Consider the following 16,394-nt stretch of genomic DNA (forward strand, 5'->3'; position numbering starts at 1 on the left):
TAGAAGTATTTAAGTATCAGTATTCTTAACAACTATATTGCTTTTGTGCTTAAGTAGAAGAATTTTTGATGTTCTGCAAAAAAATCTTTTGCAATATAAAAGTACATAAAAAATCAAAATTTACATTTGTTTCGAACACAAATTACACAATTTCTTCAATATGTGACACAAACACAAATATTTACATACTATTTCAAGCATATTTACATTAGCAAAAAGTATTGCTTCTATACATATTTTGATTCAAGATACTACATCGAAATCTAGTGTCTTTTTCTCAACTTTTTCGGCAAATTTTACAGCTTCCAACCACCAACCATCTTTCAAGCAGCTATCCACACTGTCTATCGTCTTGTTATCAACATTATTCTCATAAATTTTGTGACGCTTAACACCCTCAAAAAATACAGTTGTGTCAGGTACAATTTCTTCAGGAACTGGACGTAGTGGAGAGCGATAACCTGTTATAACATTAACAAGATTATTTAAAATTGATTATATTTTTCAAACATTTATTTCTATAACTTCTAGTGCACATAATTTAGAAATACAGTGACTCATACCTCTGCAATCTGGATCATGACATTTTTGATAATAACTAGCTCTTCTTAGATCAACAACATATATAACTACAACGTACAAGTCAACTTCAAATCAAAATAAAATCATGAAACTCAAAGCTACAATATAAAATCAAAATAGATACAACTAAGTGGGATAAAATGTACCATGATTGCTTTTGTGTTGTCTACCAATTCTCTCACAGTATCTATTTTTTGACATATTATACACCATTATACCATACTCTGAAAACCAATGCCAACTGTGAATTTTTCCTGAAAAGAACATGTAATATCCAACCTACTAATCATATAAACGATTATATATTCAAATATCAATAAATATATATTCTTCTTATGTTTCTAATATTCAATTATACATAAATCAAAATCACTTAATGGATACCTGATATATTTCCTAAGGAGGCAACAGATTCTACAAACATATCCAATAGTGGAAATAGTGATCTCCCTGTCTGAAATATTCTTGACGAATCAATTATGCAAGAATTTGACAGAAGATTTCTTGGGACTCCATAATCTTTATGGAAGTTCACATGAACCTGAATCAAATTACATCTTATTTTAATTCAAAATAAAATTAACAAATATGCAAATAACAATGATTATAAGGTGTATGGATACATTCTATCAAACAAAAGACTTTCAGACGTGATAATAGTTACCTGTGTAGCAAATTGGAGAGTGTTTGAACAACCAATATCCTTTTCACATATAAGAATCTTTTGAACATCAACATCCACTTTGCAGATCAAAGATGCCATAAACATATCTTCCTCACTCTATTTTAGGAATATTTCATTTAATTTAGTTGATATAAGCATAGGAGAAATAACAACTCAGAGTCTTAGTCTAGTATTTTACCATTAACCTGCACTTAAAACGTCCAGTAGGTAAAAGTATAGAAGTCTTTCGTGCTTTTGAAGACAATGGTAAGCGAAAGCATCGATTTCTGGAATACACTGCTCTATCAATAAAAACTTCTTTATTCACATGAGATGAGTTCCTATCTTTTAATATGAACAATTTTTCAAATCTTCCATCTCTTCCCCTTTCATTTTGTATCCTTGAGCAAATCTGAAATTTAAAAAAATATGAAAGCTTCATCAGTTTTGTGATTAAACAATACAAATCCCAAGAACCTAAACCTTGATGAATACAATGTAATTTAAATCTGAATTACACCTCACCAACAAATGCACCAGCATGTCGGTTGTTCTTAAAAGCAGTGTTAGGGAAACAAATGATTATATGGCGAGAAAATTTTTCTGTCAATAATAGTATAATTACAGAATCAGAATCCAAATTATAATTTGTTAAAAAAAGATTGTTTATGTCAAAATAATACCTTCTGTTGACGAATCAAGTTCAACAACAAACTCTTTATCTCCTTCAATAGAATACTTCTCATTCATGAAATCAAAAACAAGTGATAACAGTATATCAACCATTTCCTCACCATTGTTGTTTGAGTTTTCGATCTTATTGAATTCCAAATCAAAATAAAGGTGGCATGGTAATCCCTAATCACAAAATGAAAGTTTAAAACAGATTAGATAAATAAAAATACACTAATACTACATAATGTAATGGAACATAATTACCTCCTGAATAACTTCATAATGATGACGATATTTGGGATTCATGTTCTTGTACCTATGATTACATGACAAATTTATAAGTTATAGCAACCATAAAAATCAAAATTACATAGATATATTAAAGCAAATAAACAAAGATTATAAGAACCTTCGCCAAAACTCCTTATAGCTTGAAACAACAAACCTCCTCTGACCATTAACATGGTCTTGATAGCTAAATATAAAAACATTGCTATGTTCTTTTTGATAACTAATAGCTTGCTCTTGTCTAGGAAATGTTACCCATAGTTCATTCCTGACAAATATCATATGCAACAATAAAACTTAATAATAGTTCATTGATAATTGTAAAAACAAAACTAACTAAAAGCACATAATAACATTAATCCAATGTACCTTACTGCATTTTGTTCACTAATATCATCACGAATCTCGTGTAATAATCGCAGCACTCTATCTGGCAATGATTAGGACCATGAAATGGACTATATTCATTAGAAGTTTAACACATTCAACTATACATAACAATTTTATTCCACACTAGAATGAATATTAAAAACATTGCAGATAACAACACCAACACCTAATCTGATTCTATAGTAGAAGCGTTAACTAAATACTAAACTATAAAATAAAAAAATCAGTTCTACATTAGAATCAAATCCAAATTAATTATAAGATACAAGAACATACAAATCTCATATGGAATACTATTCTACGATAGAACATAAACAACTTATCAAGATTATAATCAATCCAGTATACAAGTTCAACAATACAATCCGAAATCACATTCAAAATAACTAATCAACATACATGACTGTAAAATTGTAACTTTACACAATCTCCAACAATATGCAGCTTGAAAAAATGAAAAATCAATTATAATTAACAATAAACCTGATGAACTTGGAACATCACCGACTGAAATCATGCTTTCAGATCCATTGTAAGAATAATCCATAGTTCGTTTGCAAGAAACAGAGCAGAGAGAGAAATTCCGAGAGAGAAAGAAATTGCGAGAGAGAAAGAAATTGCGTTGAGAGAGAAAGAGAGAGAGAAGAGAGAGAAGTGCGAGAGAGAGATTTGAGAGAGAGGAAGAACAGAGAGAGAAGTGCGAGAGAGAGCTTTGAGAGAGAGAGAGAGAGCGCGCGTTGAGCGAGAGACACAGACAGTAGAGAGAGAAAGCAGACAGTAGAGAGAGAAAGCAGTTGGGTCAAACGGTCAGCTGCATAAAATTTCAGTTTTTATACAATTATTAACAGCCGTTGGATAAGATACAAATGAAGGGTGGAGATTGAATTAAGGGTTTACTACGTAACTCTATATAAGATGTCCCTCTCTTGAATTTTTGCCTATATCATGTTAAGTTCTATGGAGTACATAAAAACATTGGAGTATTGGAGTACAAATCATAATTTTTTAGTTTGATCCTATATAATATCTTTGATTATCCAAATTTTGATATAATCTATCATTTATAAGTTGTCCTGCACATAATTGTCAATTAATCATTAATATCTTTCAACTTTAACAAGTATTAAGATTATTGTTCTGCTTATTAGTTATATTGCAGAACATAGAGTCCTATGATTTATAAAAGTAATTATTCTACCATTTGATCACAATGTTTATGTTGCAGAACATAATGTGCAGGTTGTCAAATATTTACAAATATTATTGGACAAAAAAAATTGAAATTTAGATGACTAGATTACATTTTATCGAACTTTGTACTCCAATACTCCAATTTTTTTTGTACTCCATAGAACTTAACTCATATATATATATATATATTATATATGTATATATTTATAATGGTGTACTATGGAACTCCATATAAGAGGGTATGCCATGGAGTGATGCCCTATATATACATTACTTCTAGATTCCAAATCCTAAATAACACTTCACATCAGACAAACTCATTCTTTTACAATTCTGCCACAAACATTTGCCTGGCATACCCAAAAGACCTTGAATTGAAAATGTGATCAAGGACATAATATGAGAACAAAAAAAAATTCAGGTGTCGTAGGAAGGCAAACAAATAGATGAGATTCTAGGTGTTGCCTCCATTTTGCAACGAAATTATAACACAGTACTAATTTTTGTTACTTTACTAAACTTATTGAAAAATGCATCACCACTAAAATTTTCTGTGATTGCAAATTGACTGTAAAGACATTAATATGCTGACTTTTTGCGGAATGGATTGGAGAATAGGTCGGAAAGATTAAACAAACCATACTGCAAGCGGCAGAGAACCCAAAACCCTAACCCTCCTCCAACAGTGAAAATCCCAGCAGTTTGCCTCATCAATCTTGTGCAAGGTTTGCAATCTGATCTCATTAGTTCACCATCAGAAAATCCACATAAACATCTCAAGGCCATTGCTTACTTTATCAAAGTCTCTACTAGAAAGTGCTGCAGATAATTGTCGTTAAAACTTCACTCAACTGAAGCTCATATATTCCAATGCCTCTGCTGTGGGATTGCCCCAATTAATATATGTTTAGTACAAGCCCAGTCATATATATAAATAAAAAAAACTAAAATTTAATAAGGAACAGCTAGGGGAGAAGCATCTGTAGACCACTGTAAGGTTCTTTATATGCAATAAAACAAATCCCGAACCTATCATTATAAGGTTTTGTATAAGGTTCTGTGTATGCTAAAACATATGCCTCAACTATCATTAAAATTAAAAGTCGCACTTCAAATAAAATACGTAGAAATCTAAAAAGTCAATAAAAATTAGTATTAAAATAAAAATTGGATATTAGCAAAATAACAATAAAAATGCACACACAACTATCAAATTGGTATGCCAAAATTTTAATTTAACATTTTGTAGAATTCACTGACATTTATAAGGAGTATATACATAAACATAACTATATGATATTAAGAATAATTAAAAGTCAATGAGGAATACATGGGGAATCACCCTAATCAGATCAGATCAATCAAATCTTCATTAATACCTCCATTTACTAACACAAATGAATTCATCAATAAGCTCTTCATACACTCACTAATAAATATGGATCATATATGGACATAAATACACTCACCAATAATTACAATACAAGTGTATAATAAAAGATAATGTGACCACAACCATAGAAATTTCAAATTACTTTCTATATTCCCATGACTTTGATGATAATTTAATTTCATAGCGGAACGTATACAACTCTCCAAACATTGGCTAGCCTTTTCATTTTGTCTGAAAATTCAACAGAAAACACACAGTATGGTAGAGATTTTAACTTGCAGAAGAAGTTCACCTAAAATCTGGATCATCATACAAACTATAGATTATCAGAGTATTCAGTTAGACATAATATCTTACAATTTACAGATAACAATTATCCAAAGCCTATATAAAATAAGCAATTGTATTATTTAGGCATCAAAGAGTGGATTGCTCCTCATATCTTGCGTGTATGAAAAAGCATTAAGATAGCAGTGGACGAGAGGATTAAATGTAGAGAAACCTTTTCTTTCAAAAGGTTGTTTAACGATTAATAAATATGGCAGTGATAATATTATCAGGCTTTTTAACATATTATATTAATCAGATATTATACTCACTGAATACCCTTTATATTAGAAAGTCATTAATACATTAAAAAATGTTTTTCCTTTTGGTTATGTTAAGTTAGCTATGTCATAAAATTATGACCCTCGTCTCATATATAGTCACACATTCTTAAACTTTATGGAAAGCCCTTCCATTAGGTGTGTTCTTGCTAAAAGTTCCATGACATTGCACATAAGGTTCACAGTTCATTATCTCAAAAGTTAATACAGAGCCAGGTTGCAATTAGTCATGCATATCCATTAGAAAATATTACTTGGCAATAAATTATCAAGAACTCTAATGCTCCTTATGTGAATTTCTTACTGTAGGATTGGCTGTTTATTATTGGAATTTCTGAAAAGGTTCACTTGTTTATGTAGAATTTGAAAGCTCATTTTCAAGATTGTAAGGCCAATACTCACGTTCTCTATCACATATCTAGCAGAGATGGCCAAGCAGAGCCAATATTGAATCATATCTAAGTTGCAACTTCTATCATTTATATTTGTTTGTTGTAGAGTCAGAGGACCCTTATTATAGTTATAACAATGAAGCACCACAACTAAATTGCCAACAAAATACATACATAATGATATTACAAAAAAGCGAATATTATTCAAAGAATATAATATGAATAGTACATCTACGTATAACATATAGTGCAAAGGCTTACCGCAACCCAAATTAATATTGCAGCTGCCTTTTCCACTTCTCCATATGTTTTATTTTAGTGGATCCTTTTAATATAACCTTTCATGACTCCATCTTGTTGGGAAAATCACCTGAAATGGTCGAGTAGGAACTTATGTTATGATTACTATCACGATTTGTGAAAATAAACTAACTGATTCCATGAGACACGCATTTAGATTCTTTTGTATTTAAAATCACATTATAATAATGGTCATAAAAAGCTTGGACCACATTATAACCAAGGCAACTCTAGCTGAGTTGCGCTTTCTAAAGTTGAATCAAAAGTTTTTTTTGACTAACTGCACTAAAAAAGATGAAAATATATAATAAAATGGTCGTTGCTTTCTGTGTTAGCATTATAACCATGCTAAAACAAAGATCGTTTAGATGCTTTATATGTAAGCATTTACTTAAAAATGAAGAACTAATTTTTTTAGAGTTCTTGAATTCTTCTACAAATAACACATTTTAGTTGCCTAACTTGTAATGAATCATAAATTAAGTACTTCCAGTTTTTGCGCGACCCACACTTTAGAAACCAAATTTTAAAAAGAAATTTTGGAGATAAACCAGACCAAACATGTGTTTCCAAATTGCCGAGGTTGCAATCTAAATTTTAATATAAAGAGATCAATGACCTTATAATCATTCTAGCTAGCTCTATCTTTTTTTAATTAATATGTTTAAAGACGTTTAACATTAGCTAAATACATACATAATATTACAAAATAATTTTGTAATTAGATACATGGCTATTATAGATTTGAATTGTATTCTACCTTATGGAGCAACATGTGAGCATAAGTACCATGACTGTGATAGTGTGGTGTCACATTGTTCTTTGTACTAAATAAATTATTGACATTATAAGAAAAACTTAAATCATCTCCGGGAAATCATTCCAATAGAGAGATTTTGCTGCAAGATCAAGATATAGTAAAATGAATTCACAGTTCATAAGTTTGGAATAATATTAGTTGATAATGAAAAACAACAGTCTATTATTAGTACATAATGAAAAGCAACAATCGCGCGAGAAATTACCATGGTTGGATAGGCTCAATATGTGTTTTACAAATTCCTGTTTTTTTTTATTGTATTTAATAATTTGATGTTGGGCGAGCCAGTGAGGTTGGTTTCTGTTGTCGTCTAATATGCATATTACTGAACTAAAATGTTCTTGGTGTTTGTGTCATGGGTTAAGGTTTTGAGGAAACTTGCGGATGATGCATCCAAGATTCTGAATGATAAAGTTTCTAAAGCTAAATATCTCAAATCTTTCTCATATACAATATCATGGTCACCACCATCAAAGTGCTGATTACATAAATCTGTCAAAATGGAAAAAACAACACAAAAATTTGGTGGCAAAAGAAGTCAATAATTTCAACTAAAAAAGCAAACATCAAAGAGACCTTTAAACATATAATAATTTCTCAAATTGCTTTCATCAAATATTATATTTGCTATAAATTATTGCACACATGAGCTAATTTGCAAAATCATATACTGATGGTACATAAATTAATCAAACATAACACTTAAAACAGGCTAGTCATATTGTCAAACACATGGAGGGCGACTGCAAACACCATAAACTATACAAGTAAGTGTGTGTGTGTGTGTTTCCAAATGATCAGAAACCTGCAATAATAATCACTTCCAGCCTCCAAATATCTTCAACTTTAAAAACTCAAATCATTCGAGTTTACTTCCTCCCGTCCTCTCTGCAGTCAAAAATAGGCCTGAGAGTGTTTATCTTCATACATGATCTGTTGTTGTATAATTACATAATGGCACTTTTTTGATTTGCGGCTGGCAAAGGTTATATTTGTAATTTCACGTGTCTTGAAGTAGATATATGGCATCAGACAAACTCATTCTTTGACATTTAGTCATCGATTAATCCATGTTCCGTAACTCGTCGAACTGATTAAATCTCCGATTAATCACTGATTTATCCGATTAATTCCCGATCCATTCAATTAATCACCGATTAATCTCTGTTCCGTGACTTCACCGATTAAATCCGATTCCCGCTTATGACAACACTGCCTGACATACCCAAAAGACCTTGAATTGAAAATGTGAATCAAATAGTTGAGATCCTAGGTGTTGCCTCCATTTTGCAACAAAATTATAAGACTACTAATTTTTGTTACTCTACTAAACTTCCTGAAAAATGCATCACCACTAAAATTTTCTGTGATTGCAAATCGACTGTAAAGACATTAATATGCTGACATTTTGCGGAATGGATCGGAGAATAGGTCAGAAAGATGAAACAAAACATAGTGCAAGCGGCAGAAGACCCAAATATCATCATAACAAGTACTACATATTATTGGTTTGAGACATCTAAATTTTACATAAAAAGCACTTGAGCAGGCTATATGGATAAAGTACACAACTTACGGTATGTAAAAATATCATGCAGTGACCACACCTCTCGGCGGATTCATTACTATAGAATTACACAATTGCTATCACTTCAATTATTTCCCCGTAGTTCGGTCTGATCATAATTTCATACAAACTATAATACAACTATCACATCAAATATCACCTCTATCACTGTTACTGCAACGTATTCACTGAGCTTTACTGCAGTTTAAGCACTGTGCACTAAAATGTCCAGAAAAGTAAGTTTACGGTCCCTTCCAAACACACAAAATTTGGTGTCCCTTCCAAAATTGTACATAAATATGTTGGCAACATTGTCACAATAAGAAAATATAGAGCCGATCATAACTAAACATAAGAATACAATAATCTATATATAAAAACTCTGTATGGAGCTGGTTTAGCTGCCTTGCACCTTGTTTGTAAAGCTAGAACCACCTCATTATACAAAACTTGTAGTCCCAGAAGCTTCAGGCTGACATGCTGGACTAAAGCTTTGTTTTAAACGCTCATAATAATCGTTTTGCTGCATAAAAGATGAAGAAAAAATAGATACTGAATAAACTTTCATCCAAAAGAAGAATGCACACATTCTACTAAAAATATATTATTACTTGAACATATATACTAAAATCTATGCATATATGAAATCTAAAACAGGAGAGAAGATTTTGTGGGTATAGCCTTCCGACATCATTGCAGATAAACAGGGAGTAGTTCTTTAGCTTGCAGCATGAGCATTCTTAAGCCAGATACAATCAGTTGATACTTTATATCATAGTTATTGACTGTTTACTTTGAGTAATATTCGGATTCATAAAGACAAGACATTCTGTTTTACAGGTCCATTATAACTACAAGGCTAGAATCATCAATGAAACAAATTCACAAAGAGTTACAGTCTCTTGTGCAAACATGCCATCCAGAAGAATAAGAGAAATACCTTGACTGAGACAGATGGCGGAACTTTTTTCAGTGCTCGGTCAAAATGCTCTGTTTTTATGGTACATCGAGTGCCATTTGAACTTTTTTGCTCCTGCCGTTTGTCTTCAATTGCAGCCATTGCAGCTTCATCCATCTAGCAAGCAAGTGCATTAATTTAACCGTTAGCTAAGTGAGAAAAATCAAAGATATAATGATATATGCATATGACTGAAGGTTATTGACATAAGAAGAAGTTGACTACAGAAGTACATATACAATATTATTGTAGAGTTGTAACATACTAATGCAGCAAGGTCAGCTCCACTTAAGTAACTGCAAGAATCATTCTTCCCGAAGGCAACCAAGTCAACTGTGGCATCAATGGGTTTCTTCTTAGCAAGTGCTTTTAATATTAATCCTCTCTCATCTGGACTTGGCAGAGGAACATACAGAAGTTTTCCCAATCTTCCAGGTCGCAAGATAGCACGATCCATTACCTCTGGCCTGGAATGTTATAAAGATCAGAAATTTACATGTTACACCTAATATTTAATCACTAAAATTAGTGCAAAATTCGGGAAAATAAACTAAAAATCATAGGCACCTATTTGTGGCACCAATTACATAAACACCACGTCGCTGCTCTGCACCATCTAGTTCTAACAATAACTACAAAATTGCATACACATCTAATTCAGATCTCATAAATATTAAAATTAATAAAGGAACTGCAACCATTTATCAACTCTTTCAAAAATTCCTTGTAGCTAGACCTGGTTCACAAGACGCTCTACAACCCATCCGCCTTCTTTTCCTCGCATCGTTGTCAAAGCATCCACCTGCAAATATAAATTATCTTCAAGAAACATACGTAAAACATTGTCCTCCCATACAAATGCATGCCCCAAGACTGTGGGACACCTCACCCTGTCAAATATTTTTTAACGAGTTCTACTTGCAAAAAGGTAAAAAGGAGAAGAAGGACAATTTGGCAAATAATATTGCAAAAGAAAAACAATATCATTATAAAAACAACTCATGATTATTATAACATCACTAAAACAAGAATCAGCTACAAGAGCAAGGAAACAGCACCTCGTCAAAGAAGAGTATGCATGGAGAACAGGTCCTTGCACGACTAAATATTGTTCGGACAGCCAACTCACTTTCACCAACATACTTATTCAACAGTTCAGGGCCCTTCAAAGAGACAAAAGGGAAAAGGGAGGAGGGAGCACTTAAAATTTAGCAACCATGAAAATTAAAAGCACAAAATTATGAGGCAGGTATAAGTCAGAAGGCATATTAAAGACCTTTATGTGTATGAAATTCGCTCCTGCTTCATTAGCAACAGCCTTCGCTATTAAAGTCTTACCACAACCTGGAGGCCCATATAATAAAAATCCCATCTCCTGCTGCAACCCCATTTCCTGAAATACAGGCATTTCAAAAGCTACATTATAACAAGTTTTAGTCAACCCTAGACAATAAAGAAACAAAAACAACACTCTCTCGTTTCGCATGAAACCGGAGAAGGCACTAGAGTTAATTGCAAAACGCATTCCTTCAGGTCGGGCAAATTGCACTTTATTACCTAACTTTTGGCCGATCTTTGTCTATTTTGACCTATCAATGTGGAATTTAAAAGGGTGAAATAGACTTAAGAATTAACTAAAATGTAATGTTATAGGTTCTTAAGTCTATTTTACCCTTTTAATTTAAAATAGTGATAGGTCAAAATAGATGAAAATGGGTCAAAAGGGTTCAATATATGGCACTAAAATATGTTAAGGGGTGCATTATGCAATTTTCTAAGGCTCAAGTAATAAAGTGCAGTTGGAAAAAACCAACGGGATGCGTTTTGCAATTAACTCAAGGCACTATAATAGACCATCAAAATAATATACTATCATTTACAAAAAGGGGAGTTTCCTCTGGTGCAATATTCTCAGCTACAACTTTACGAGAGAGACGTAAATATTAAACTTTAATACGAAGAGGAAATGGTCTTCCTTAACATCATGTAGATATTGAGCATGTATTAATCAAGTTATTGTTAAAGCTACTTATCTTGCCTTGTCAATAACAAGTAGCGATTACCTCATAATCTTCTGGATATTTTATTCGATTAACTATATATTTTTCAAACTCCTTCCTCAGTGAATCAAGCCCTCCAACATCTTCCCATTTTACATTCGGAATACTGTTAAAACCTTCACGTCTTGAAGAGGGTTGAACCATCTTAGCTGCTTCCTATAAATAGCAATAATGGACTATTAAATCAGCAACAAAGTCTACTAAAATGCAGGTTATTCAGAAGACATCTTAAAAACGAAGAATACATAACACCATCACAGCTCACACATCATCACAACACATACCATTTGCCTAGGGAGGGTAAGATGTACAGACACCTTACCTCCACTAGTAAGAATAGAGAGGTTGTCTCCAGAACAGAAATAGTTTTTAAGTAGTTACATAGACATTAAACTGAAAGTATCAAAACCAGAGTAGCCTCAGAGGAACATAACATGGTTGCCATGGCACCAAGTCGAGGTGAATCAATGGACATTCGGCTAGTCGACTAGTCCAATTATATAATTAAGGCTTCTAAATTTCAAGTTTCCAACATCTACCCAAAAATTCTGTTTCTGATCCTTCTACTAATTTCAGTACTAAGGGTGAGGACTTGAAAAGAAAGCATAGAAAAGAGATAAAAAGTCTTACATTAATCTTTTACCATATATTAAAGTACAAGGGATCCTAATGGATAGTTATACAGGCCTTAACATGAATGGATAAAAGCTAGAGTAACCTCAATGGTACAGAGAATCAAGCAAAAATAGCCAGATGATAGATAAAACAAACTATATATCATGGGAACAAATTAAATGTGTACATGAAGATGTCAACAATAATATAGAATTACTAAATAACATGAGTCTAGGTTCAACAATAGGCATGTTACATTTTTTCAGAACAATATATATGTATTATTGTGACCATCTAGAGCGATTAAAAGATACTGTAGTAGTCTAAATGTTAGAAAGATAACTTAATATTATTCACCTCACCTCAAAATCATCCATAGTAATGCAAAGCTGCTCCATCTCTTCAGGGGACCATGGACGCCTCCACCACTCTTCAGCATTTTCTTTATTTAAAGGTTCTATAGACAACTCAGACTTCCTTTGGTCTATGATTCTCTTCATGGCAAGATTTCCAGCTTTATTAGCTAATGCAGCCAGATCAGCTCCGACAAACCCTGGAGTGCACCTAGCTAATTTCAAGAGATCAAAATCACCTTCGACTTTTAGTTTACTTGTAAGCACTGAAAGGATCTCAACCCTCGCACTTTCATCTGGAACACCTAACAGAATCTCACGATCAAATCGCCCTGGCCTCCTTAATGCAGCATCTACAGCATCAGGCCTATTGGTCGCGCCGATTACCAAAACTTGACCAGGTCTGGAATCAGAATTTTCTGAACTGCCATCTTTCTCGTTTTGTGATGCAATTCTAGGTGGTTCATCCATGCATGCCATCAGTTGTGTCACAATACGGCGTTCCATTTCCCTCTGTAGACTTTCCCTCTTAGAAGCAATCGCATCAATCTCATCAATAAAAACAATGGATGGTGCAGTCCTGTAAGCTTTTGAGAACAGCTCCCGGATGTTCTCTTCTGATGCACCTGATATGTTAACCATTTTATCATTAGCACAATATTCTATTTCAAGCTGATTTGTCAGAAATTTTTTAACATTATTATCACCGATGAAAATCTACTACTTCTTCATTTTAAATCTAATTTCATCTACAAAGTTACAAACAAACTGACAAACACATAACACATACAAATAGGCAAGTTTAAATACTGTAAGTAGCAAAACAGTGAAAAGTCAAAAAGTCCATATCAAACTACCTGACACACCAGACACCAACTCCGTCGAGGAAATCTTATAAAAAGGAAACCTCATCTCATTAGCAATAGCATGCGCAAGCTTAGTCTTCCCGCACCCAGGTGGGCCGTGTAATAAAATCCCCCTCACCGGTGTCACTCCTAAACAATGAGCCACTTGCGGATGATACAACGGAACAATCACCTCCATCTTCAATTCCTCCACCACTTTATCCATCCCTCCTAAATCCTTAAACATCGGTCCGTCTTTCCTCTTCACCTCATCCTCACCACTCCCTCCACATTTCTTCTTCTGTAACTTCACACCTCTAACACTTCCCTCTCCTCCCCCAAAATCGAGCTTCTTACTAATTTTCTCATTCATAATGTCCAATTCCACATTCTTATCCTCTAACCTAACCGGATTCGCCTGCTTCAATTTCACCGAATTCTCGCCTTTTTTACTCCCGCTATAACTATTCCGAAGCATCGATTTCATCAAATCAATCTCTGGCTCAAACTTCTCACTATAAATATTATCCGAACTCGTCGACGTCGACTCACTCTCCTCCTCATCCTCCGTCACATCCGAAACCGAATTTCTCGCCCTCTGCCTAATCACATGATTCTTTTCAATCTCTCTCAATCTCTCCTCCCTCTTATCAACACTCCTCAGCCTCTTCTTCGCCGGAGACCCCTCCAGCGCGTCTTCCTCATCAAAAATCGAGTTTCTCCTCTCGGCGAGAATGTTCGAGAGAGAGCGATCGACGTTGCGAGTAAAAGGCTGGAGCTTTTGGCGACTGTACTGAGGAAAAGAGGCGCGGAGATGATCGACGATCTCGTGGACGGTGGTGATGTTGTTGTTGTACGAATTTTCCACGTGGCCGCGTAGGATTCGCTCGAAGCCACCGTTGCTTCCGCCGCCTCCGGAACGCCGTTTTGAGAAGCTTTTCATTGTGTCGCCGGCGTTCTGGAAAACTAGGGTTTTAGATTGAAAACTAGGGTTTTAAATTCGTCGGAGACTCACAGTGAGCAGGAGGAATTAGGGATACAGTGAGCAGGAGGAATTAGGGATTTAGGGTAGCCGTAGGCGGTGTTTGTATAATTGTATCTATATGTTGTGTGCGCGTATAGAGTTCCGCTACTGTGTGTTAACTTTAGGTCAAATGCCGGTTTTTTCTTTTTGTCAAATTAATTATGTTTTAACTACTTTTAAAATATTTGTTTTATTTATTTATAAAATTACTATTTTTATTTTATATTTGTTAATTAATATATTACACATGTTTTGATATTTTTTATTTATAAAATAAGTCCCTCTCTATGATATTTTTACAAAATAATTCAACGAGGCTAAAAAAATTATATTGACATCGATAATTTAGGGGGTTAAAAAAAATTATATTGACATCGATATTTTGTCGGGGCTAAAAAAAATTTAACTATTTTATCCAAGACAGGGGCTAAATTTTTTTATCTATTTTTAGTGTATCTGTTAGTTTGTTGTTCGATGTTATTTTAGACAATTGAGATTTTCTAGTTAGAAAATATAAAAAGATAATATATTTTAGTTAAAATAAATAATTGGTTATAAAGATAGACCCATAATTCGGCCAAGTACCGACCGACTAACCGACCGACCAACTTTCAATTTTCGGCTTTAATAGTACAGTATAGTATAGATAATATAAAAGGGTAGTACAAATAATATATATTATTTTCATCTATTTATGATTATTTTTTAATATTAACATATGTTATTGATTATAATTTTTTTAACTAATTATAAGACTCATTAAAACATGTTATAAATTAAGAAGACCGTCAAAATACCAACCAAATCTTTAATATTTTGACTTTAATACTATAGTAAGTTAACCAAAAAAAATCTCAACAATTTTTGTGTTTTTTTCTACCAGTTGACGAATGAACTTATTATTTCGCATAAAAACCCAACAAATATTATATAATTTTGAAAAAACCTGGTAAAACTTAAATTTCTTCTAATTAAAAGATTTGAACTGACTTCTAATTAAAAGATTTGAATTGACTAATTTACATAAATAAATTAACAATAAGTTTAATAGTTAAAACAAAACTAATTTCCTTTTAGAATTAGTTTATATCAAAATCAGATCTAAAATAACGCGGATTATAATTATATATATTTCAAAATAATAATTCAAAACTTAATTTCAAAATGTACTTTAATATGCAATTATTATAATTCTTTCGACTCCATCATCCTATATTAAGTTCAATATTTTTATATATCCATCGCTATCTATTCATACAAATTAGGACGAAACAAAAATGTTTGAGTAATTCGTAATATATATAAAAATTAAATAGCCTTTGTATTCATAATATTTTATTAAAAAATTACTTATCTTTTATACACAAAAATCGAGCCTCTAAACTTGCAAATATAAACACATGTGTCCTATATATTGATTGAAATATTTGTCCTTAGATACATGAATAAAATAATTCCCAGTGACATCTGGACAAAATAAAATGGCCATCCTTCTGATCAAATTTGAGTTTCTCAGCTACCTCATCAGGAAACCCGGATAAAATTTAATGGACGTCATACTCTACCTGTCAAAACAAACAAGAACGACAAAGTGAAATCCAAATTATACCAGCAATGTCCTGGTGCAAACGTCGCCTCATAAATAGAAAACAAAATAGCCTTGGCAAAA

At 32.8% G+C, this 16,394-nt stretch overlaps 2 protein-coding genes across 5 annotated transcripts; both read right to left on the reverse strand.

Moving 5' to 3' along the window:
* Nucleotides 1-102: 102 nt before the first annotated feature.
* Nucleotides 103-8,750, reverse strand: LOC108201081 (uncharacterized). Of its 4 annotated transcripts, XM_064084254.1 has the most exons (15): nucleotides 8,109-8,750; nucleotides 6,445-6,553; nucleotides 5,402-5,482; nucleotides 4,429-4,669; nucleotides 2,579-2,639; nucleotides 2,331-2,477; nucleotides 2,186-2,237; nucleotides 1,930-2,104; nucleotides 1,767-1,849; nucleotides 1,446-1,658; nucleotides 1,247-1,363; nucleotides 967-1,123; nucleotides 729-836; nucleotides 564-629; nucleotides 103-461 (listed from the first exon to the last, which is right to left on the reverse strand). In XM_064084254.1, exons 4-15 carry the CDS (start codon nucleotides 4,574-4,576, stop codon nucleotides 244-246), a joined length of 1,545 nt encoding a protein of 514 aa, XP_063940324.1. In that variant the 5' UTR covers nucleotides 4,577-4,669; nucleotides 5,402-5,482; nucleotides 6,445-6,553; nucleotides 8,109-8,750; the 3' UTR covers nucleotides 103-243. The 4 variants fall into 4 exon arrangements, with proteins under 4 accessions (XP_063940324.1, XP_063940326.1, XP_063940325.1 ...); XM_064084256.1 differs by lacking the exon at nucleotides 5,402-5,482 and having other exon boundaries at nucleotides 4,429-4,524; XM_064084255.1 differs by lacking the exon at nucleotides 5,402-5,482 and having other exon boundaries at nucleotides 4,429-4,666.
* Nucleotides 8,751-8,896: 146 nt separating this feature from the next.
* LOC108202651 (cell division control protein 48 homolog C) lies at nucleotides 8,897-14,832 on the reverse strand. The gene is made up of 10 exons (XM_017371146.2): nucleotides 13,714-14,832; nucleotides 12,866-13,482; nucleotides 11,892-12,044; nucleotides 11,105-11,221; nucleotides 10,887-10,991; nucleotides 10,565-10,630; nucleotides 10,396-10,460; nucleotides 10,094-10,295; nucleotides 9,811-9,945; nucleotides 8,897-9,393 (listed from the first exon to the last, which is right to left on the reverse strand). Exons 1-10 carry the CDS (start codon nucleotides 14,642-14,644, stop codon nucleotides 9,310-9,312), a joined length of 2,475 nt encoding a protein of 824 aa, XP_017226635.1. The 5' UTR covers nucleotides 14,645-14,832; the 3' UTR covers nucleotides 8,897-9,309.
* Nucleotides 14,833-16,394: the final 1,562 nt, after the last annotated feature.

This window comes from Daucus carota, chromosome 9, assembly GCF_001625215.2.
Source record: "Daucus carota subsp. sativus chromosome 9, DH1 v3.0, whole genome shotgun sequence".
NCBI classification, from domain to species: domain Eukaryota; kingdom Viridiplantae; phylum Streptophyta; class Magnoliopsida; order Apiales; family Apiaceae; genus Daucus; species Daucus carota.

Coding starts and splice junctions, on each gene's coding strand:
- LOC108201081 (XM_064084255.1), bottom strand. CDS start 4,576: ATGGCCTTGAGATGTTTATGTGGATTTTCTGATGGTGAACTAATGAGA. Junction 2,105..2,185: donor ATTATGAAGTTATTCAGGAG/GTAATTATGTTC, acceptor TTTTGTGATTAG/GGATTACCATGCCACCTTTA. Junction 1,850..1,929: donor ACTTGATTCGTCAACAGAAG/GTATTATTTTGA, acceptor TATTATTGACAG/AAAAATTTTCTCGCCATATA.
- LOC108202651 (XM_017371146.2), bottom strand. CDS start 14,644: ATGAAAAGCTTCTCAAAACGGCGTTCCGGAGGCGGCGGAAGCAACGGT. Junction 12,045..12,865: donor TTACTATGGATGATTTTGAG/GTGAGGTGAATA, acceptor TGCTATTTATAG/GAAGCAGCTAAGATGGTTCA. Junction 10,461..10,564: donor TAGAGCGTCTTGTGAACCAG/GTCTAGCTACAA, acceptor GCAATTTTGTAG/TTATTGTTAGAACTAGATGG.